Raw genomic sequence first — 23,844 nt, forward strand, 5'->3', positions numbered from 1 at the left:
AATATGTAAGAAATGTTTATTCTCTGAATCTGTAATATATGGTGCATTTTGTTTGTATGTTTATATTACTAATAAAAGAAAAAAAAAAAAAAAAAAAAAAAACAAAGTACCTTCACAGCAGAGGGCAGTAGTTCACTGAGTCTATTTAAAAGCGACAGAACTACATTGTAAAGGCACTTGAAGGACCAATGTAGGTAAGACTCTTGTTGCCTGATCGTTAATGTCTACACGAGCTTATAATACATTTGTCACCGGGGTAAACTTTTTTTTTCATTAGTCCAGTGTTTGCGTTTAAAGATTTTTCTGTGCTTCATGTTTTTCTTTTAAAAATACGGATTTTATGGCAGAAAACGGCTCTGTCCTTCTTCACCCCACCCCCTCCTTTTTTGTCGTCAGGCATCTGTATGGACACGTCTTGCCGACGGAGGACGATAACATGGCGGCCTCCTTGCGTTTGGGTCGTCAGGGAATGTTATTTGGCCTCAGACTGAATAATTTTAATAAATGTTTAAGGTCGACACACCAATGGCAAGACCAAGTCAGACACTTCTTTCAGTCGCCATGGGTACTCGGTAAGTGTTGACAGTTTACCAGGTAAATGGCTGTTGCCCTTTCTGTGCTGACAATCGCTGGCATTTGCAATCGTCACTACCCTTTAATGGTGCAACGTTACTTTGCTCTCGTTTTGTCAGGGCATGACAAATAGTAGGAGTGTTGGTAAATCAGAGGGTTGGCATGAGTGTTAAGCGAAAAATGTAATGGTTATTTTTTGCAGTTAACGGTATGGAAAGCTGCTAATGCCGCTTTCTAAATCACTTGGATTATCTTGCATGTCTCCAACCAGTCTGGTTTCTCTCCCTGTAAACGAACTTGCGTCATCAAAGCTGTCACATTTGTAGCAGAATCATTAAATGTTAAAAAAAAAAAAAAAAAAAGAGTATTAGCTCCAAAAAGTGCTAACACTGAAGCGGCAAGGAGGAGAAAGAGTGATAGTAGATGAGTTTAAACACGTAGGTCAAACAACAAAAGCAATGAACAGTGTATAAGAGAGGTGAAGAGAGTGTGGGCAGGGTGGAGTTGAGTGTCAGACGTGATAGTAGAAAGAGTGAAAGGCAAGGTTTACATGATGGCAGCCAGACCTGCTGTGATTTAAGGTCTGGAGACAGTGACACTGACTAAAAGACAGGAAGCAGATTTGGAGATGCTAAGATTTCCATTGGGAGTGCAAAGAATGGACAAGATTAACACTCAGTATATCAGAGCCCAGATTGAGCGCTTTAAGTTAAAGAGGCGAGACTGAGAGGGTTTGGATATGTTCAAAGAAAGAATCATGGATATGTTCGGCAAAAGGTCTTGAATATGGAGCTGCTTGGCAGGAGGAAAAGAGGAAAGACCACAGAGGATGTAGTGAAGGAGAAGATGCAGACGGTTGGTGTGACAAAAGAGGGCTCCAAAAAGTTCCAAGAGTGTAAATGCGGTGTATCAGAACTAGGGCTGCACGATTAATCGTTAGAAAATCGCGATCTCGATTCATACTTATGTGCGATCTCATTTCCAAATGACAACGATTTAAAAAAATAAATAAATAAATAAAAAAAATAAGACGACGACGATTGTACCGCATTTTGATCCGGGACGTACTCTGCATGAAAACAAGCGCTCACTCTTCCTGCTCAACAAATGACAAGGGCGGAGCCTTATACCACGTGATACAGAAGCCGTGCCGTGTGATGCTAAAATTAGCAGGGAAAAAAACAACTGAGAGCACGTCAGGGATGACGAGAAAGTGACAGGAGAAAATCCGTTCCGGTGTTGTGCCAAAAAGTGATTTCCAGTGTTTCTGTGTATTTTTTATGTGTAATATCTTTACGTATGTTCGTAAATAGACTTCGGTGAACAGGGGATACAAAGGGGTTACATAAAGAATTAAAAAATTATCTGTTTTTTAAGTATCTTTACAACTTGTACTTACATTATAACCAATCCGGTCCTTTATCCCCACTTAAAATATTTTTACAGAACTATTGTAATATTTGCTGCCATTTCTGCTGTCCTGTTGGGCAACTTACTCTTACAAAATACATTTTTAATGTTAATGAGATTTTTTTTACTGCATAAATAAAGGTTATATAAAAGTCGCTGCCAAAAACTGATTGCGGCTTGTATCTTGCTACACGAATGTTGTTTGTGGCTCAAGATGACTTTATGTCATCCATAAGGGATGCATTTGACATATGTTTAACATATTATAGCCCAACAAGTTACTTATAGCACTTTAAATATGAGCAATCGCTTTTTGGCAAATACCGGAAATCAGTTTTTGGCAGACAATCACTTTTTGGCACAACACCGGTCAACCACCCAAACACCAATGACGGGAACCTTATACAGCGCTTTCCTATACACATCGAACTCAAAGAAATTACTATCACTTATCACCTGACCAAAGATATGGCTCCCATCAACACTGTGCAAAACGAGGGATTTAGGAAAATGATCAACACCCTAGACAAACGCTACACAGTGCCGTCCTGCAACTATTTTTCTATTGTTGCACTAGCTGCTCTATACACGCAGTGTCGAGCAACGGTGGAGACGGAATTTCAAGCAGTACAACATTTTGCGGCAACAACAAAACGTGAGACATTTCTTGTTTTTATGTTCAGTCTCAACTGTTACGAAGTCGATGTGCAGTTAATAAGTGCAATAAATATTTATACTGGAAAAGAAAATCGTGAGAGAATCGTGATCTCAATTCTAAGCCAAAAAATCGTGATTCTCATTTTATGCAAAATCGTGCAGCCCTAATCAGAACTTTATTTAAAGGGATCTTATTGAGAAACCTTAAACTAGCTCCTCCAGGATGATGGCGCTTTAGGGCACTGGTACTTCACTATTTGCAGATTTGAAGAGATGCACTGAAGCTGTTCTGGTGGAACTTGTTGTGCCCATGATATGCCCATATGCCCATGATTCCTGCGCTTAATTTTTTTTTTCCGTTGTGACATGTAAACATGTCAGTAATTAAAATAAAATGTTCAGTCCCAAATCCAGTGTGAGTATATGAATTTGAAAAGTTACACAGATGTCATTCTTTGTCAATGAATCTCATTCAGAAATAAAACTGCCCAGTAAATGTTTTGGGACTTTAAGCATGAAGAAGATAAAATGTAAACAGACAGATTTTCTGTTTTTGAGTACTGAAACAACACGCATGCCATATAAATACACAACTCTTCCTTACACATCTCTGAAGGTTGATTCTGTTCATCTGGACGTCCCGATGAATAGAATCAACCTTTGGAGATTTACTTACCGTACCTGGATAATTGAGCGTGCATCAAGCTCTTCCTTACACACTGAATATGTCTGTGAAGGTTCTCAGGACAAGACTCAGCAGTCCATCTGCATCTTAAGGATAAAGGACACTCTTTCGAGGATGCCAATGTTCACATTTTGGACAGAGAGGACAGATGGTTTGAAAGAGGAGTGAAAGAAGCCATCTATGTCCACTGTGAGCGACCATCTTTGAACAGAGGCGGTGGTTTACGACACCAACTCTCTGCCATCTATAATCCAGTTTTGAGATCCCTTCCCAGACGCCTTAACGCCCACTCTCATCCAGGGCCATCTGACCTCAGGAATTCGCATGATAAGGTGGGGCCAGGTTTCACAATGAACTCACCCGAAACTCTGGCTGATTGGGACCCACACCCAGTTTCACACCTTGGCTCAGGCGATTAGAGGATCATCAGGGGGTCCTTTTGTCCCTCTGTGGGGGGAAACTCCCACTAGGCTTATATGTGGGACTCTCCACCATTTGACCTTAGAACTGAAGAAGCTTCTCGGATGAGAGGTGAAACGTCTTCAAGTAACTTAAAGAAGTCCAGACGCTTTTCTTTGCAAGCTCCTTTGACTTACACACTGAAGTTTTGCACCACTGCTGAACATACAGCAGGTGGCAGCAGCACACAGTTTGGCCAGAGACCATGCAACATGAAACAAAGGCCATGTTACAATAAATAAAAACTAACACACCAAGAATTTGAATAATTGAATCCCCAAATTATTTACATTTTTCATTTCTCTTTTAAATTAAATGTATATAGATTTATAGTTATATAACTGACTAACTTGGCTGCCTGACTTTTATTATGTAAGATTAATTTAAAGTGTGGCGTCAAATGGAAAGGGCTTTTTTTTTTTTTTTTAGTTTTTTTTTTTTTTTTTTTTTTTTTTTAGTTTTTGTTTTTCTTTTACCTGTTTGGGTTAATGTTGTTTACTGCTAACAGAAACTTTTTTAAAATATGTATCATGCATTAAAAATTCTATTATAAATGACTGTAATATGTGTGTTGTTCAGTAAACATAAAGAATGTGTAAAACAAAGGGCTATTCATTTTAAGTTGTACCGTGTTTGAGCTCTAAACCTTATTTTTGTTGCTTTCAGCTTTACTACCATATGTAGTAAAGCTGTTATCTTGGATTTATGTTTTCTTCTGGCAGCCTGAAGCTCTAGTGTGAACTCTGGCCTTCTGTGTGACTACAGATGGTGACAGTTGGGGACCACAATGATACAAATGCCTTTGCATCTTCTGGTGTGGTGTCATCCAGGAGCACAGTTGTATAAGTGACATGGCAACATTTTCATGGTACCGCTGTCTCTTGTGCTCTGCTGCAAGTTGAACATACGGACCCCCAAGGGCTTTATTCGAACTATTCAGTGCTACTTCTGAGCATGTTACTTGATGCATTTTGACATTCAAATATTTTAGATGAAATTGCAAAACCTTACTGGAAGGGCTAATTTTTTTCCTATTCTGAAAGAAAGGGGGGATTTTTGTTTTAAATTTAAACCTAATGAAACCCTTGACATTATGTGCCGTCGAAAATCATATGTTATTTTCTTTCTCTCCTCTAGGCGTCAGTCCACTCAAAGTGCAGATGCCCGCACTCTCTCCTACCATGGAAGAGGGAAACATAGTCAAATGGCTGAAGAAGGAAGGTAAAGAAAGCACGTTGACAGAAGACTTTATTAGAAAATTTAACAGACACTCATCACACATTTGTACTGAGCTTCTTTGTCAGATTTTAAACCTCTTTGCGTTTTAATATGTTATCCAAAGGGATAGATGCTTCACTTTTCTTGTACTTGTAATATCCTCCCCTGTAGTGCTCAGTTGGTTTCCAGTTCTTAAAGTAACAGAGAGAGGCCTGAGAAATGGGTCACCTGAGGGCCTCTGGTGGCTAATTGGCTCAAGGACCATGGCAGTCATTATCAGTCACTGTTTAGCAACTCTGCATAGCCAGGATCCTTAGTCACACACTCATTTATCAAGAGGCCAGATGCTGAATTCTGATTGGCTTCTCTGCTGTGTTGCTATGTGCTGTGACTTGAGGTTAGATTTGAGTTTGTTTGTGTGTGAGTGAGTGAGAAAGGTGGGGAAAAAACAGATGAATTATTTGAGAAAAATATATCTACACTACTACTTTCTTGCTTTTTAAAAATGAGTTTATGGGAGACTGATTAAAAGCACTCAATTTGCATAAGATAATATGTTCAATTAATCAACTGCTGCTTGAACTGGTATTTGAACAGGATCCACCTGAAAGGGTCAAATGAATCCTTTATCATTTTTTTTTTTTCAGCAAAACATTGAAACAGTAGTGAGAAGATTCAATTTAGGGGAATTTATTTTTACAGGTATTCTTAAGTGAGCCACAACATTAAAACCGTGTCTACTATATTGTTTACAGTAGTGTGCAGAAATAACAGTGATGTAGACGTCTCCAAAAACTCTATATGAGGTGTGCTATATTTGTACAATTCTAACAAGCTTGAAAGTCAATATTTGGATTTTGAAGGATTCAAAGCCAGCCATTCAAAACAGTGCTAACCAGTGCAGCACCATGCTACACTAAACCTATATAAATTTGAGAAATTGGATAAGCTGGATTTGTGTACTTTGTTGCCTCTGCATCACTGACAGTCCTGGTTGTTGTTAATAGATTTTAAGCTTATCTTTCTATATACCATTGTAGCCAGTGAAAAGGTTTAAATTTCGGTGGACTTGGCATAGATGTTTGCTTGATTAGACAGATCAACTAATTAGATTTTGATGATTGAGGATCACACTCACTCTGTTCATAACTCCTAGAATAAAGTCCCAATTATGACAGTACACAGTGTTTAAGAGGGTAAATGATTAGGCGATTACATTTATATTTAAAAGGTCACATTGACTATGACATCATAATGTCCTGAAAAAAACATGCTGAAACTTGAATGGTGGTAGATGAATTCTTCAGCAAGGCACAAGGCTAGTTTTGTCATCATGTCCATTGCACTCGAGTAGAGCAAAGGTGAAAATGTCCAGGGTCACCTTTTTTAATCTTTATTTCTACACATTGCACCTCACCCCAGGGGTCATGTGGTGTTAAAACCTCATACCAATCCAATCTGCATTAACTCTCAGGGGCTTCCAAAATCAATACTCCCTCTGCTCTTCCAACCTTTCCCCCATTTCTTTCCACCTTAACCTACCCTGTTTTGTTTTTGTTTTGTTTTTTTCTTCCTACACCTCATCCTACCTGTAATAAATCCTATACATTTAGAAAATTATTTGCAATTTTGCAAAATATTTTTTTAGGCATCCTGTTTTCAAAATTTGCTACATTGCCATATTATCTATCATCTCACAGCTGATTAAAATGTGACCAGATATCAAATTTGGGTAACCCTTTTTCAGGCCCCAGCCTTTAGGAAACCATAGCGCAACACAAAAATGAACTACGTTTTATAAACCTTATCTGTTCCTACCACTTCCTGTTATCACACAGCCAATAAGAAGATTCACTCTTTATGCAACAAATTTGTTCTCTTTGTGTATAAAGTGCGATTCAAAGTGCTACTGATGATTGTGACTCATGCATTCATGATAGAATGAATAAGCTGCACTTCCACAAAGGTCCGAAACACTCCCAGAAAATATAAAATTTGGTGTTGAAATACCAAACAAGTATTTATTTTAATTTATTATCTGAAAGTTCTCAGATGTGTTTGTTTACATCTTCAGGTGAGGCAGTTGCAGCAGGTGATGCCCTTTGCGAGATTGAGACTGACAAGGCTGTGGTTACCATGGAATCTAATGATGACGGCGTCTTGGCGAAGATATTGGTGAGTGAGCAAAAACACACATGGTGCTGTTCTGACAGAGATTAATAGAAATGTGAATTTATTTACAAAGAGCAGGCATCCTTGGGCCTTGGGTACTTTTTTCTTAGATAAGTTATTAAGTGGAAGGTCTGAGGATGTGTTTAGATGTGTGTGCAGTTCTTAATGTTATGTTACGGAATCATTTAAATAACGCAGGATATCATCATCTTTCAAGGCTCCTTCATTGATTTTGCTAATTGGCTGTGCTTGTTAAATAGCTTCCTCTTTCCAGTGACAGCAAAGCTTTGACAAGGTGACTGAGAACCTTCACAGACACTTTACTGACAAATATTTCTTTCTTTCCATCCCCCAAGTCTGGTAGCTGTATGAATTTTTAATAGGCTGTCAAAGACCAAGCAATCAGTTGTCTTTCATCAGTACTACACCACATGTTTTTTTTTTTTCTCTAAGAATGATGAAAATATTTTATCTCTATTGCTTTATTAATACATATTTGTGATTTAATGAATTTGTGCAAGGGGAATCTGAGGTAATTTCCTTATAATTTCAGCAAGATTTGCCTTAATTTAAAAAAAAAAAAAAAAATTAGGAATAGTGGTTGGGTATTTTCTGTGTATGTTCCTGTAAATGCACAAAAGCCAAAATATTCTTTCATGTCATAAAGAGTGCCTTATGTAATTATTATACAACATGTTCTCTGGCTATGTAATTTTGGACATGCTCAAGTTGTAATGACGCCTGGGAGCAAGAGGGTTCAATTAGGCAATGTATTTGAAACCACAACAAAAACAAATATGCAGCCAGTTCTCGCAAGCAGATGTACTCACAAATATATACACAGATATACTGACAATTCAGAGTATACGATACACTAATTTTTTTTAGTTAGAAATATATTTATGTTTTCATTTGGTTGCACTTTTTCACATTCACTTTACTCCATCCTTGTCTTAGCCACTGTGGGGATGAAGTAGTTTCCATAGCAACCATCGAAGAATTGGGGGTAGGGGCTTTAGCTGGAGGAGAATGATGGTCTGCATTAGATAAGCCCCCAAGCTTTCGTTCTCTCGGTCTGTGACAAAGAACATGTGTATTGGAAAAACCAGCAGACTTTGGCGCCATTTCAGAGTTTTGTGTTTTGGTCTTAAAGTGCCAAAACAATATGGCACTTTGTCAGGGTCAGAGTGCATTAACACCTTAGAAGTGTAATTGTGGCTCTCCAAACACACAGTGGGTTTCTAATATATAGACTACAATAATTACCTGCAGCTGGTGCAATCCTGTACAGACTAAAGCAGACATGAAACTTGTGCACCACAGGGTTTATTTATGGGGGTCAAGTACTGCTATGGCACACTACCAATTTCCAGCCATCAGTCATGGATCCTGCTCGTGTTATGATATTGAACACTAGCACCGTGGATTACTGCATCTTATTAAGCACTTACTGCTTTGCTCTACCCTGACCCTCGCACTTCAATCCTAAACTTAGTCAAGCGTACAATGACCCATCGACTCGTGAACTAACAAATATTTTTGAAGATAAATTCATGTTGGTCCCCTGTGTTCAGCAAATTGAAATAAAAGAGGCCTTGTCTAGAAATTAATTAAAAGGTGACAGATGGTATTTAAAAGTTGATTAGTTGGTGATTAAGACCAAAAGTAAATTGCAGGAAAGATTTAGAGGAAGATTCATGAATCAATGAATTGATAAGGATGTCCAAACATTCTGCAGCGCTAACCTGTCAAGTTTGTCATTTATCACCCCTCCACATGTGTGATTTTATGTGAAAGAGCTTAAATTCGACTGTCAGTCTGTTTGATAAGTCAAAGATATAACTGCCATCCTCTTTTTACATTATCTATCATGCTCTATTGATCAGGAGCAAACCTTGCCTTACTAACTAAACAAAACTGTCTCATTTTCTCTGTTATTTTTGTGTTCCTTTTCCAAGTAAACTGCTCATACACTGTATAATCAGAGGGTCCTTCTGAGCTTTGTGTTCATCTTCTTCTGTACACTGTGTATGCCAGTATAGACTATAACAATTTAAAAACAGACCTGAAATGGTTGTTATCAGGTAACGTATGTAAAACGTTGTACAGGTATAGCATCTAACAACTGTTATTTTGAGATTATTGTCAATAAGCTGTTGAAAGTCTCAAAGGGCTTGTATTGTTGTATAAAAATATTATGTTGAACGTTAAGCCTCATAAATGGTCTGGTTTTGTAATATCTTTAGCCGTGCTGAAGGTTTCATGAGAGGTCTCTTAAGGGCTCTATGTAAAATTTATACCTTCTTTCACTGGGCAGTAAGAATAGTGAGTGTCTGCAAAATCCTAAATTGCTGCACCATTGTAAGCTGTAGACATTATTGCCACGTGCTTCACTTTTTTCGCAGATAGCCTACTTTGTTTTTTACACAGGTGCCATGCAAAAGAGAAGTAACTAAAACGAAGAAAAATAGCCTGGATAATAAAACTTGATTTGTGATATTGGGGATAAAACGTATACATGTGAGTGCACTCTCACAGCTGTGGGAAACCTCCCTGTGGCAATTATGCAATCTCTATTAGTAGAAACTGTCACAGTCGCATTAGATTCAAATGACTTACCTGACAGGCTCTTTAAGCTTCAAATAATGGTGCAGATTGCAATAAATTTTCCACCTGGGACGTATGAGTTATACAAAGTGATTTATTAAATATGGTTATTCCCAAATGTGGTCTGAAATAAAAAATATATGTATGCCTCCAAATATGTGTAATAGAAAAATTAGCCACAAAATAACTGTCCACGCCTGACCACTGCAACTTTCCATACCATTTCTTTAATAAGTCACAACAGCAGTATTTCTTTGATTGCAGAGATTTGTGGGTCATAAAGATGACATGAGGATATAAAAGCAGCAAAGATTTAGAATTTAACTTGCTTCCAGTGGAGATGGATTTTTTTCGGTTACCTTAACTTTATGTAGATGAGGTTAGAAACATAATTTGCACTTCCCATAGGTTTTGGTGTTCCGTAACTATTTGATGGCAGTGTTGAGTGCCACACCACCGCAGTGCACGAAGCACCTGTTTATGCAAATATCTATAATGCCTGCTGTGAACATGGCATGTGATTTTTACTTCAAAGATCCACTTAAGTGCTTTGGCAATGGTAGTATTTTATGTGTGTGCGTGCACATGATACACTGTAACACTTACTGATTATTAGCGCTTGAATGCGATCAGCAGTGCTGGTTGTGTGCTTCTGCATAATGTAAAATTGAAAGAAATATTAAGCAGCATTTACTATCACTTAAGAAATTATTTTTGTTGGTTGACATAGGGGAGTTGGTGGACTGGCTACAAAACAGCATTAACCAAGCCATAGCCAACTACCACAGAACTGTTGTACTAGACTGCAAATCTTGCTGGTGTGTTTCCTAGAACAGTTTCAATCTGTTACACACACAAGAATTTTGGGAGGGTTATCCAAATGAATGAATGAATGAATGAATTTGTGTTTCTGTCTTGATACATTATGTTCTTTTATTTAGCCTACACATTGTAAGTTGTGTGTTTTTGTTTGCATGGAAAAATCCTTTTCATGATTGAAGATGAATATCTGTGGAAATTTGCAGAACAACATATTTATTGGAAAACCTCTTTACCTATTACCTCATCTTTCACCTCCCACTGGCCAGCAAGGGCACTGTGGGGTCACTAAATATGAAGAATAAGTCACGCATAGGCTTAATGCACACTTATATAATGCCAAAAAAAATAAAATGCATTTTTAACCTGTCATTTAAGGATTATGTTTTCCTTTAAAACTTTGTTTTAAATGAAACTTTAATGTTTTATCATACGGGGCAGATTAGTAGATGTGAGTTAATATTACTTTTTTTTGTTAATCCTACTTTGATTTTGCAAGCCTAAAGGAGAGGGGTGGATTATGTTTACAATGTTGGCATTATGATCATAGATTGCATTATTTAATTATTATAATTTTTAATTTTCTTTAATGACTATTTATTGTTCATCTTTCTTTTTTGCATTTGGTCAGATTTTTTTTATTTTTTTTTCCCTTAACTTACCTGTGGTTTTGTTGGATATTTAAGTACAACAACATGGGTAGTTCTTCATCCTCCTGATTGTCCTCCTCATCATATTGTGCTACATGTTTAGGGGCAGCTCAATAAGGACATATGGTTTGAAATGAGATCCAATGCAGTAGTTGAGCACAATATGTTAAGCTTTGGCCTTTCATTTAGACTGATCAATATGTGAGGAACAACACCTTACACAGGCGCGGGAGAGTAGGAAAAAGCTTGCTCTGGATTTGGATTACTTCATAAGAACATGGTAAATCAATGGTTGACAGCTTTGAAGAGCATAAGACACATCCTCGACGAACCTATTCCAGTAGATGTTGTTGTCACTGAGAAAGTGGCGTCATTTTCAAGGGATCCTCTGATAATTCCTGGCAGGTTCATCTGTTCAGTTACCACAGGTTGAGTGATGAATGTCACTTTCCCACTTTCACCTTCCCCTTTATCTATTTCAAAATAGCCCTTCACCTGTGTTCTAGCAGTCTCCGCTGTAATTATGAAATTATTGAACCAATTTTATTAGTACACCTCCCTCTCTCTACAGATGGAAGAGGGTAGTCGCAACGTGCGCCTTGGCACTCTCATTGCTCTCATGGTGGAGGAAGGGCAGGACTGGAAACAAGTAGAGATCCCCTCTTCAGATGCTGCACCTCCATCTGAAGCTACACCTGCTACAAAAGCAGTTGCTACCTCGGTTGTGACCTCTTCTGCTCCCTCTCCACCTTCTGCACCAAAACCAGTCACATCAGGACCGTGAGTGTCACTTTCATGCTTTTGTTTTTTTGTTCGTTTGTTTTGCTTAATCAAATGACATCTGTCAAATATGTAGTTTAATAAATCTGATGTAGAGTCCATAGACCTTTATTCACTCTACAGAACAATCCTTTTTGACCCCTATTGGTTACATGACGAGTTTTTCCATGCGCTAAATGTGCTTACACAGTAGGCCATTGTGGTTTTTAGCACTCCAATTTGATCAAAAGTAGATAAAGAGATTCCGTAGCCTTAAGATACATAATGAATGAATGAATGAATGAGGTTATCTTTTCTTGTTTAGAGCACATTGTGCTGGTCGGATTGGATTTTGCAGTATCTACCACCATGTAATATGCTGAATGAGATGATCTTTTTCTGTTCACATTTCAGAATGTCTCTATTTACACAATAAATACTGTTGTAAAAGGAAAAGGAACCACTCCCTGACAAACGGAACTTGTTTTGCAAACATTTTTTGCTGAGCACATTCTCATATTCAGATTTGAACTTTGGTAACATCACTGTGGCAGGGCCAAAAGGTTAAGCATGGATATATCTAGAGTGGAGATCTAGAGTGGAAAACAACATTGACAGTTAAAGACTTTTTTATGCATTATTTTTTTCAGTATAAATATTTTTAGATGTGAAGATTTTTTTTTTTGATTTCACTAAAGTTATCGTGTACATTGTTGCACTAGTTAAGTCAACCATATAACTGACTGTGTCTATAGAGCCCAAACGGTATTATGTATTAGCTGATACATCAGTATTGGCCTTTACAAAATCTGATAAATGAACAAGTAAAAAGTAAAAAAAAAAAAATATGGGGAAAAACACAATTCAGTCGTCATATTACTGGTGATCTTCCATAGTTTATCCACCAGATGGGACTCTACAAATTCCCTGTTGGCAGCACACGTCTGTATGCAGAAACAGAACAACCAGCTCTTTTGAGCAGAGCGCGCTCAGGGACTCATGAATAACTGGACGTAATAAATGTTAGAGAAATTTCTTTATCTGTTCATGTTTTTGTGCTAGAAACGAAAAAACATTGACTGATATGTCAGAAGAAAGATGTTAAATTACACTAGTCTTTATAGTTAAGCAATGGAGTTCAGTGTCACCACATGGTATTGGGTAAGCTGTCCCATGTAAAACTCATTTGAAGTTTCTCTGCAACTACCTTGAAGCTACCAGATGAGGTCTTTAAAACTAAAAGTTTTGCCACTCTCTCGTTTTCTTTTCCAGGTTACGTCTGAGCCCAGCAGCACGACACATTCTGGACACTCATGGTTTGGATCCAAAACTGGCCACACCCACAGGCCCTAGAGGAATAATCACAAAGGAGTAAGTGCCTAAATGACACAAGTTGTTTTTTTTTGTTTGTTTGTTTGTTTGTTTGTTTGTTTTTTCACTTAACTGGCTTAACTTTCTTTTGTCTTTTTCTTTTTTTTTGCAAGATATATCATGCTTAAGGCAAGCATATGGGATATATACCTTCCTATAATAATAAACATCTGTGCATCAGTTATGCTGGAGGTTGTAAAAAGTGCAAACAAGCTGTCAGGCTTATTTATGGTGGCAAATTTAAGACTTTTTTTTTTCTTATTTTTGTTGAAGGTCACATAATACCCTTATAGCTTATGTTTTAATCTTTGACTTACAGTTGTTTGAGTGTTTGCACACAAACCTTGAGATGGCCAATGATTATTATGTTTGCTAAAATCTCTATAGATTCAGATGCTAGACATAATCATATGCAGGTCAGTCTGAAAGGTCAAGAGTTTAAAGTAAAATTATCAGTCTCAGTTTTTGCATGCACTGTACTCTGTTTGTTTACACTGTTAGTGGTGTATCAGCTTAAAAAGGATTGTTTGGTATGGTAATCAGTCACCATAATATTGCAGAATCTCTAAAGGAAGGAGATGTTAGAAGAACAGGTCAATGTGGACAGTAATGTTGGAGAAATTTCTCTAACATGGTTTAAAGTATCAGGTATTTAAATCTTCATGCAACAGAAAGTGGCAAACAGACAAGGATCTAATGGCTACCTGCTGTCAGTGGGGACTTGATTGAATGCTCTCGTTACCCAACTAACACCCTGCTGAGGGATCTCATTAAGAAACTTCTGTTGCCATAGCAACCCAGTCTCTGGGACACACTGGTGACCATAGAAATACAGACCATATGCTTTCAAGGGTGTGTATGTGTTAGACAGTAAGGGAAGTATGCACGAAGTCTTTTAAACTAAATGCTGTAAAGAATGATTACTCCTAGAACTAGGGTGGGTTTTTCTTTTCTCATAAGATAAACCTTCTCATAATTTCACCACTGTGATTTACGTTAAATGTTTTCAACATGTCACCAATTTTATTAACAAGTGAGTTTAAGGCTGCAAGAAAGCCTAGAAAACCTGTTAGGCACTTGTTTTGTTTTAGCAATCCCGTTCTGTAGATGTACATCTTGATCGCAAACTAAAAATCATATGTAAATGTTTCTTAACAACAAACAAGCAAGTACGATATGCTGTTCTACACTAGGTACATTTAGATATGTATTTTTAATACAAATCTACATTAATTTTCTAGGTTATAAGCATAAACATGCTGGGTGTTTTGTGTGTCAACATTTCAAGGTTTTAAATTGTTCGATTAGTGATGCAGTTTTAATTGTATTTCATGTGGTTGCTCAGAGACCTCCTCTTTAAACCTTCAGCTGGGCTCCAGATTTGCTTGAATGCTTTAGCGGAATATTCACTTGATGAAACTTAAGCTGATCCTCAGAAAGGAAAGGCTGAGGCTGAAAACATATCAAAGGAAGAGGGACTCTTTTAATTAAAAATTAAAAGGCTAACCATCCCTCTGTTATTGAACAATGTGCTCTTCAAAGAGCAACCAGAAAATCAAAGCAAACAAGCAAAAAGCTACAAATACAAAGCTTTATTTCTAAGGCATTACCTAGCTGGTATCTACTAAAACTCTGCAGGCAAGGCTGTCACTGCCAGGGGTGATACAAAATATTGGTACAGAGGCATACTATGTTGTTTACTTAGTGATAATATCAGTAAAAGCTTGGGAGGCCCGGCCAGTTTGACTTACCAGACTTACAATTTCCCTACTCATTGTCGTGGGATTTACCAGCTAGAGGAAATGTTTAACAAGTGGTTTCTTTGCTTATGTTTTTAGCCCTTTACTTCCCATCAGTGACTTTTTTTGGTTGGAGCAGTATCACAGAAAGGCATATTCCAAGTATTTGGTATATATTTAGGAAATGAATAAATATTTAGGGAGACTAAAACCAAATGTTTTCATATCGCTTTGACATAAGCTTTGTACTTTCTTGAGTAAAAACAGACACAAATTCGCATTCAATTTCAGTGCTAGCCAGTTGTGGCGTAGAACGTAGAGCACGTTGTGTAACTGTCAGAAAGTCGGTGTGTTGGCAATATATTCTGCACGAGTTTCCCGTGATGTATCCATTAAAGCGTGAGTGTGTGAATGTTAGCTTAAAACGCACTTTTTAGAAAAACGTGATTGTGTGTGAACAGGTAATTGAGGCTTATAGTAAGAAAGCACTTTGAGTGCTGAAATAGATTAGAAAAGTACTGTGTAAGTACTGGTCAATAATCAAAAGCAGAGCTTTAAAACAGAAAGTGTAAAGGCAAATGCATTTTTTGCTCTTTTTCACCATTTTTATCACCATTGTCATTAACAACGATTGACTCGTCCAATGCTGTGACAGCTAATTAAAAACCAGCACCAGCTGTGTTTGCTATAGTTTCACAACAGGAATATATTAACCCTGTGATAATCCAGGGGAGATATCATTTATGTTCATTTTGATTGCATTAGTGAAAAGGATAGCCAGTAATTCTGAAGCTTTCACATTGCTGTGCATTTGAAGTATCTTTAGTTTGGGAGGCCTATACTTTTAAATTTAACCCCTTTTTGATCTTGTTAACACCTAGATGTAAATCTACACCCTTTTTGTTACACCCTGAATTGTAAACAATATTCTAAACAATAATATTGTTAATAATATTGTTGTTTTATTTCTGAGTTTTGTAGTGGAAATGTGCTGTTTAATGTGTGCTTCTGCACTGATGTTATTTTTTAAAGCTGAAATCATTAAGAAAACGCTAGTCAGACTACACTACACTTATTTTTTGTAATACATCATTTTGATTCCCTCTGAATTTAAAAGCATTGATTTCTTTTTGTTTGTTTATTTTAAATTCATGATCCCTGCAGTGTGTTCAGACTTGTCTTTTCATGCGTGCATGTGAGTGCTGCTTCTGTGCCTTTTTAATATTCTGGTCACCTTCTCCTAGTCTTTCCACAGCTCCTTTTCCTTGGCTGTCAGTAATGATATAAATGGTTGGTCTGAAAAAGGCATGGCAGAAAGCCACATTTAAAAAAAAAAAAAAAAAAAAAAAGAGGTATCTGCGGTGTCATCTTTTAGTGGCCCCTCCAGGTTGCTGTTGACTTGACTTGAATTTATTCAAGAACATAAAGGCTTTATTGATTCTTATATGGGACTTTCATAATACTTTGTGGTATTGAAATTGATAGCCCTCTGTAATCAATAAACACTCTCTGTCATCCTTTGTGGTTAGCTGAGGGACTTGCAAACTGCCCCTTTCCCTCCACAAACACATACTTTTATAGGTAAGAGAAAGGGAGGAGTGAATGTGCCAGACGGAACAAATTGGCAGCTGTGGGGCTTTGGCTATTCCTAGCGCTATGCTAGGGGTGAGAGGCAGCTGGTCCAGACAAAAGACCCCTTACATATCCGATGAACTAGAACTAAAGAGCTAGAAACAAGTACACCTGATACCTGCTCCTTCCAGCTCTTACTAGTAGGATCAAAATTATCCAGAGTGGTTTTCTTAGTACCTCCTCTCTTTTATTGCCTTTCTCTTCCCATTTTAGTTCTTAGCATAGCAGTCTTTAATATCTTCAATCACTTTCTCTACAACCTTTATGAAACTGTAGGCTGTTAGAGAAAAATGTCCATATCATGCTCAGTGATTGATGTAATTATAGAGTAAAGATTCTGTGTTTAAGGTAATATTATTACCTCAAGTTTCACAAGTTGTCCAATTTAATCGGCTGTCTTGATTGTCTGATATTGCCCACAAAAGCCTTGCAGAACAAACGTATTGAGACTTTTTTTTTCAGTTTGAAACAGAGCTGCAAGGCCTGTAAATTGGAGGGCTGCTGAAGGCATGTGGCAGGACCTATGGCCTGGAGACTAATGTGGAACCATTCAATTTTGACTAAAAGGCCCAAAACAGCAACTTGATTTAAAGCTATATTTACATTTTTTTCATCCTGCCTTTAAATGCCTTCAGTTATTACATGGATTTTATTGTTTGTCCTTTTCAGAATTAAGTTTTTATTAATTCTAGTTTCTCGTGCTGTTTGTTAACTTTTGTAAACCAGGCACTCTTGTCTAAGGAAATGCTATTTGAATAAATTGCTTTAGCTTTTGCTTGCTTTAGCACATTAGCCACATGTTGGAAATTTTCATTTCCTGGGTTACCATAGTGACAATTCCACATCCACATTTTACATCTGCTTGTTCAAATGACTCCTCGAGATAGCGTGATTGTAATCCTTAACTTTAAAGGGTGAACTATGAGCCTTAATGAAGGGACTGTGTTATTATGTTGTATCAAGTTGGTGCAGGATGACTTGCAAGTTGTATACAAACAGTTCTTTAATGTGAATGCAGTGTTACATCAAAATAATTAGTATACAGCATTTGATAGTGTTTTTTTCATGGTTAAAGTCTGGCTGTTCATGACTCACTATGCTAGAGGGAAGTCCACTTAGACCAAAGGTTTTGAATAAGCTTTCCTGCAGTTGGCACCGGATCCTACCCGTGCTGATGGTGTTTGTGACTAACGGATGATTCTCATGACTCCTTTTCTCCAGAAGAAACTGAATGTTACCTTTCCAAAAAGCTCACAAAAACAATAACCAGATGACTCTTACTTTTAACTTTATTTCCTTTTTTTTTTAACTTATATTTACTCAAGCATATTTTTATTTATTTATTTATTTTAAGTTGATGAGCCATACTGTGAGTTTATGGGAAAGAGTTGTTGAAGCTAGGCTAAGAGGAGAGGTGATGATCAGTGAGCAGCAGTATGGCTTCATACTTCCTTTAAAGAAGAAAGAGATAAGGCTGAGATGGTTTGGTCATGTTCAGAGGCAGGATAGTGTATATGTTGGACAAAAGGTGTTGAAAACGGTTCTTCCAACTCCAGAGGAGGTTCATGGATGTAGTGTTTTGTTTTGTTTTTTGTTTTTTTTTTTCTGGTTAAAGTCAGGCTGTCCATGACTCACTATGCTAGAGGGAAGTCCACTTAGACCAAAGGTTTTGAATAAGCTTTCCTGCAGTTGGCACCGGATCCTACCCGTGCCGATGGTGTTTGAGAATAACGGACGATTCTCATGACTCCTTTTCTCCAGAAGAAACTGAATGTTACCTTTCCAGAAATCTGACACAAACAAAAACCAGATGACTGTTACTTGTAGGGCAAATAGAACGATGTGGATGAATAATGCATTTTTATACTAACTTTAGTTATGTAAGTGTTGTTTCACACAGATGAAATTGTGTTAATAACAGTCAAGGCAGAGATAATGGCATTGGAGCACTTTTTCATGAAGAAGAAAATATTTTGATTTGTTTTTTACATAAAAAAATTAGGTCATTTGATAAATGAAAAAGAAAAGGGTTATTAGAAGTAATAAATGATGTCTGTTATCTCTTTAACAGGCTGGAACTGAAAATCAGGTGCAGTTCAACAAAGACTGAGTCAACTAAAGCTGAAAAATAATCATGTTTTTTTTTTTTTTTTGTTTTTCTTCAAACGAAGCATGTTTTCATTGTCTATTTGGATTGTCATGTGGTGCAATCATAAATATTGATAATTTTATATAAAGTTTTATCCTGAGTAGTATTTGACAAACTTCTGACCCAGTCCAATGTGTTTATTGTGCCTAGTTTGAGGTGTCTGGTTTTCCCTGCATCCAAAACAGTTTTGACACTCTTCCAGGTGGCCTCAGTGAATGGAAAATCACTAGGATTGCTGTTGAAGCTAGGCTAAGAGGAGCGGCAATGATCAGTGAGCAGTAGTATGGCTTCATACTTTAGAAAGAAGAAAGAGATAAGGCTGAGATGGTTTGGTCATGTTCAGAGGCAGGATAGTGTATTTGTTGGACAAAAAGGTGTTGAATATGGTGCTTCCAGCTTCAGTGGAGGTTCGTGGATGTAGTTTGTTTTTTTGGTTTTTTTTTCTTCTAAAAGTGTCTTTCTCACATTTAATGTTAAAATGGTCCCTTTTTTTTCTTAACAGGGATGCACTGAATCTTCTGAAAGCATCTCCTGCTCCCAAAGCAGTGCCATCTGTGGTAGCCTCAACTCCTCCAAGTCCCATCTCTGCTCCAGCAGCCAGTCCTCTACCTCCAGGAAGCAGACCAAACATACCTCCATTGTCTGTACCGGGAAAACCAGGAGCACCGGTGATCACTCCTCACACATCCTCTCAAAAATACTCTTACATGGCGCAGTTTCTATTTCGGGTCGTACTAAGAAACTGCCAGATATCATTCAGTCATTTGGGGATTTGTCGCTTTTGGCTAAGAGGATGTAATGGGATTGTCTCATCTCAATCACTATTTCTGCATGGTTAACTTTTACATTGCTGCTGTAGATATTTATCAGTTTCATTTGGTATAGTTAGTGGTATCCCGTAAGGTATTGCCTGTTCATCTCAAAGATTGAGGATTCTTTTTAACCAGCCATTAACTATCAAGGCTGCCGTCAACATTTATTCATTTCATGGGTTTTTGGAGTCATTAGCAGACACAGCAGTGAAGATGTGTCCACCATATCAGTGTTGGCTCTCTCAAAATGTCTTTTTTTTTTTTTATCCTTCACTGAATTATTTACCTCCCCTTCTTCCTCCTTCATATCTCCAGGGAACTTTCACTGAGGTTCCAGCTTCAAATGTCCGTCGTGTGATTGCTCAAAGGCTTACCCAGTCAAAGACCACCATCCCCCATTCATATGCATCCATCGACTGTGACATGGCTGCTGTCGTGCAACTCCGCAAAGATCTGGCCAAAGGTAAAAACAATGAAATGAAAAAACTTGTCTTTTTATTAACACTGTTGTTGTCCTGCAAGTGGTATCTCCCTTAATGCATACTGACAGGTACATTTGTAAGACAGCTTATCTGTGAAGTTGTGGATTTCAGAAGATTAATGTGACGCTTCATTCAAGCATTCAGCTCGTAGTTCATGTCCGTTCCTGTGTTTCAAATCAATACACACATCTGTGTTCCACAGGGGTGGTGACATTTGTTTTATGGACAGGTAAATTATTGTACTTGGCAAATGATTTAGCCAATTGTGAAGTTTAAATGCCTATCCATGAAGCAGTACCCCACAAGCAAGACCTGCAGTATATCTATGGCTGCAATAGAGCCCTATGCTCAGTATCACAGAGACAGTATGGCATCATAAAGAGAAGTAATTTAGACAAACTAAATCCAAAAAGGAATTGCAGTCAGTTTCTTGACAAAGGGCACAACTTGTAACTTTATTTCTGTTTGCTGTGCTTTTTGTTAAGCATCAACAGTATCACTATGTTTTGTGTACTTGCCACATTTTACTTACTCAGCATGATGAGTGTGCACATGCTGTATGGATTCTTAAGAGGGGATTTGTGAATGGCTGAAGTTGGATTCACAGGGCTGACTTCTACTGATGAGATCTAGGAAAGAGCCATGTCTACCAAAGCCATTTCTTAATTTTCTACAGCATAGTATTAATACTTAAACATGTTTAATCTGTTGTTGTGTACCATGTGATAAATGACAGTATTACTGAATTTTAAAAAAATGCTATTAAAGGCCTCTAAATACAAGTCAAATTTATTTATATAGCACATTTAAACCAATAGCCGTTGACCAAAGTGTTGTGCATTTCAAATAATCAAGTGACATTTAAGAACTGAAGTATAAAATGAGAAAACTTGAGTAAGAAATGACAAAATAAAGGTAGTCAGAACTGAAAGCCAAGGAATAAATGTGGGTTTAACAGTAAATGTAGGGGCAGTGAATACCACAGGGAAGATAGATTGTTACAATCTTATAATTTTTTAAAAAAAAAATACACACTATACACATTGAATACTGTAAGTCTGATGCAATTCTAATATCAAATGAAGCATTGGTTGAAACTAGCAGTGTGGTCATTACTTCCTCAGCTTCACAACCTTCCCTAACAACGGTTATTGAGCAAACAGCTACTGCTTGTGAAACAGAATTTTGGGTGTGTAATTTGAAGGACAGTTTCCACCACAAACCATTCACTTTTGCACATAAAAAGAAAAATATCTATCCTTAATGGCTTGATTTTCTAAATGGATCCTGTGACTACTTCAGGACATTTTTTCATGTTGATTAAGTAAGAGTACTATGTCAGATTCCAATTTTAAAACACTTAGTTTAATGCTGTGTCACGTAATTGGCCTTATTTAGCTCAACTTTTCAGCACAGTCAAACAAACAGTAAATCTCTTTGGGTCCTGTCTCTGTGATAGAGGAAATGGGATGGCCATTCCAGACCTATTAGCAAGGTTGTGTGTGTACGGAGGGATTCTCTCACCGGTTGTTTTTGTGGACTCTCATTGTTCTCGACCAGTGCGATTTCACGGTTAGCTCATTAATCATACTGCTCACAGCATTCAGAACTGTCTGGTACTGCATTATTGGCCACTAGTAAAAGTTGGCTCTGATGCCAAGCCTGACTGCCCCAATGTGTGTTACACATCAAGCAGGGAATGAAGCAAATTCGCATCAGTGAGTTTGGCATAGAGGGGCCTCTTCTGATCAGCTGGAGTGAACAACAACAATATATTGCATTTTTCCCTATGCAATAGCATGTGTAATGTCATGCACTTGCAGTTTGTTTACATGGAAATTAATTCATTTAGAATTTCCCCTCTTTAACTGAATGTTTTTTGATAACTGAAACATTGCAGGTCTTGTACAAGATACTCGACTTTCACTGTGCCTTGGCATTTGGAACCATAGGTTTTTAGCTTATCCAGCTTTCCGCTTGGCTTAGATCTGATAATAATAAGCAGAGATTAGGTTATTCTCATAAATCCTCCTTTGTCCTTTCAGAACAGATTAAAGTGTCTGTTAATGACTTCATCATCAAGGCAGCAGCTGTTACACTCAGAGTAAGTACTCCTCATTTGTTGTCATTTGTTCCTTCAGTGTGTGTAATTGCTAAAGATGGGTCATCTGTTCATCTCTAACCCTGTATTTTTTAGAACATTGCAGTGTTATCCATAACTTTAATCTCTTCCAGTGCTCAATAAACCATTTGGACACATGTGTCTAAGATGTGTTGTTAGATTTAAAGAATATGTGCAAGGCATAGGACGTTGTGGACGATGTGGCCCTCCTGGTAATGTAGTTATTCCAGCAACATTTCATAAGAATATAATGACTTACTTATTTTACACTCTAAAATACTATTTTATTATACTAATATAAAATATTGTGTCACATTATTGCCACTTCCCATCCTCATTTTCAAGTAAATTTCATGGCAAAGACACACACATCTACACACTTCCACTCGACACTCTCTCTCCCTTTCTCTCTCTGTCACACACACACTCCCCCCACAAGAAGAATGTTGATTTATGTACCCAGTTTTGAATTTTTGTGTTCCAGATGATTGTTTTTTTTTTTTTCTTACAGGTGCGCCAATTGGTGATAAATGCACTTCTGTTTGCACTCTATCCTTTTATTATGACTTCCTGTCGTGCCTTAGATGTTGTCATATTCTATGCCACATAATATGTAATAACTTTAATAACACGAATAGAAATGAAGAAATAAAAAGATGAACCCTCAACGAAAGGAACCTACAGAGAATTTATAGAGCTAATGTCTGTGCAGGTTCTCAGTCATCCAGGTCATTGTAGTCTAAGGAGCTTGGAAAGAAAAGCGTCTGGACTTATTTAAGTTGCTTGAAGATGTTTCACCTCTCATCCGAGAAGCTTCTTCAGTTCTAAGAACAAATGGGTGAGAGTCCCAGATTTAAGCCCCATGGGAGTGTCACCCCAAGAGGGACAATGGACCCCCTTATGATCCTCTACCTAATTACACGAGCCGAAGTGTGAAAATGGTAGGTGTAGGTCACAATCAGCCAATGTTTTGGGTGAGCTCATTGTGAAACCTAGCCCCACCCTATCATATGATTTCCTGAGGTCAGATGACCCAGGATATGAGTGGGCGTTAAGGCATCTGGGAAGGGATCTCAACACTGGATTGTAGATTGCAGACAGTTGGTGTCTGCCATCTAAACACAAACCTAAACAGAAACTTAACAATGTACTGTATGCTGTACAGTGTAGCGAGGAATGCTCAGACCTCCATATTGGAGAGACCAAACAGCCACTTCATAAACGCTTGGCACAACATAGCAGAGCCACCTCCACGAGACAAGACTTGACTGTCCATCTGCATCTAAAGGACAAAGGTCACCCTTTCAAGGATGCCAATGTTCATATTTTGGACAGAGAAGACTGATGGTTTGAAAGAGGAGTGAAAGAGCCATCTATGTCCACTGTGAACGACCATCTTTGAACAGAGGCGGTGGCTTACGACACTTAACTGTCTGCCATCTATAATCCAGCTTTGAGATCCCTTCCCAGATGCCTTAACGCCCACTCACATCCTGGGCCATTTGACCTCAGGAAATCAGATGATAGG

At 37.7% G+C, this 23,844-nt stretch overlaps 1 protein-coding gene across 1 annotated transcript in view; it reads left to right on the plus strand.

Annotated features, from left to right (window-relative positions):
* The first annotated feature begins 408 nt into the window (after nt 1–408).
* Nucleotides 409–23,844, plus strand: part of pdhx (pyruvate dehydrogenase complex component X) — a 32,317-nt gene continuing 8,881 nt past the window's right edge. Inside the window, exons 1-8 of the mRNA XM_080868817.1 lie at nt 409–572; nt 4,922–5,005; nt 7,077–7,177; nt 11,822–12,030; nt 13,282–13,380; nt 19,403–19,568; nt 20,028–20,175; nt 22,240–22,298. Of these exons, the coding sequence (XP_080724943.1) occupies nt 437–572; nt 4,922–5,005; nt 7,077–7,177; nt 11,822–12,030; nt 13,282–13,380; nt 19,403–19,568; nt 20,028–20,175; nt 22,240–22,298 (1,002 nt within the window). The 5' untranslated portion in view covers nt 409–436. The remainder of the gene's footprint in view (nt 573–4,921; nt 5,006–7,076; nt 7,178–11,821; nt 12,031–13,281; nt 13,381–19,402; nt 19,569–20,027; nt 20,176–22,239; nt 22,299–23,844) is intronic.

The sequence above is a fragment of the Rhamphochromis sp. 'chilingali' genome (assembly GCF_963969265.1).
Source record: "Rhamphochromis sp. 'chilingali' genome assembly, chromosome: 2".
Classification (NCBI taxonomy): Eukaryota; Metazoa; Chordata; class Actinopteri; order Cichliformes; family Cichlidae; genus Rhamphochromis; species Rhamphochromis sp. 'chilingali'.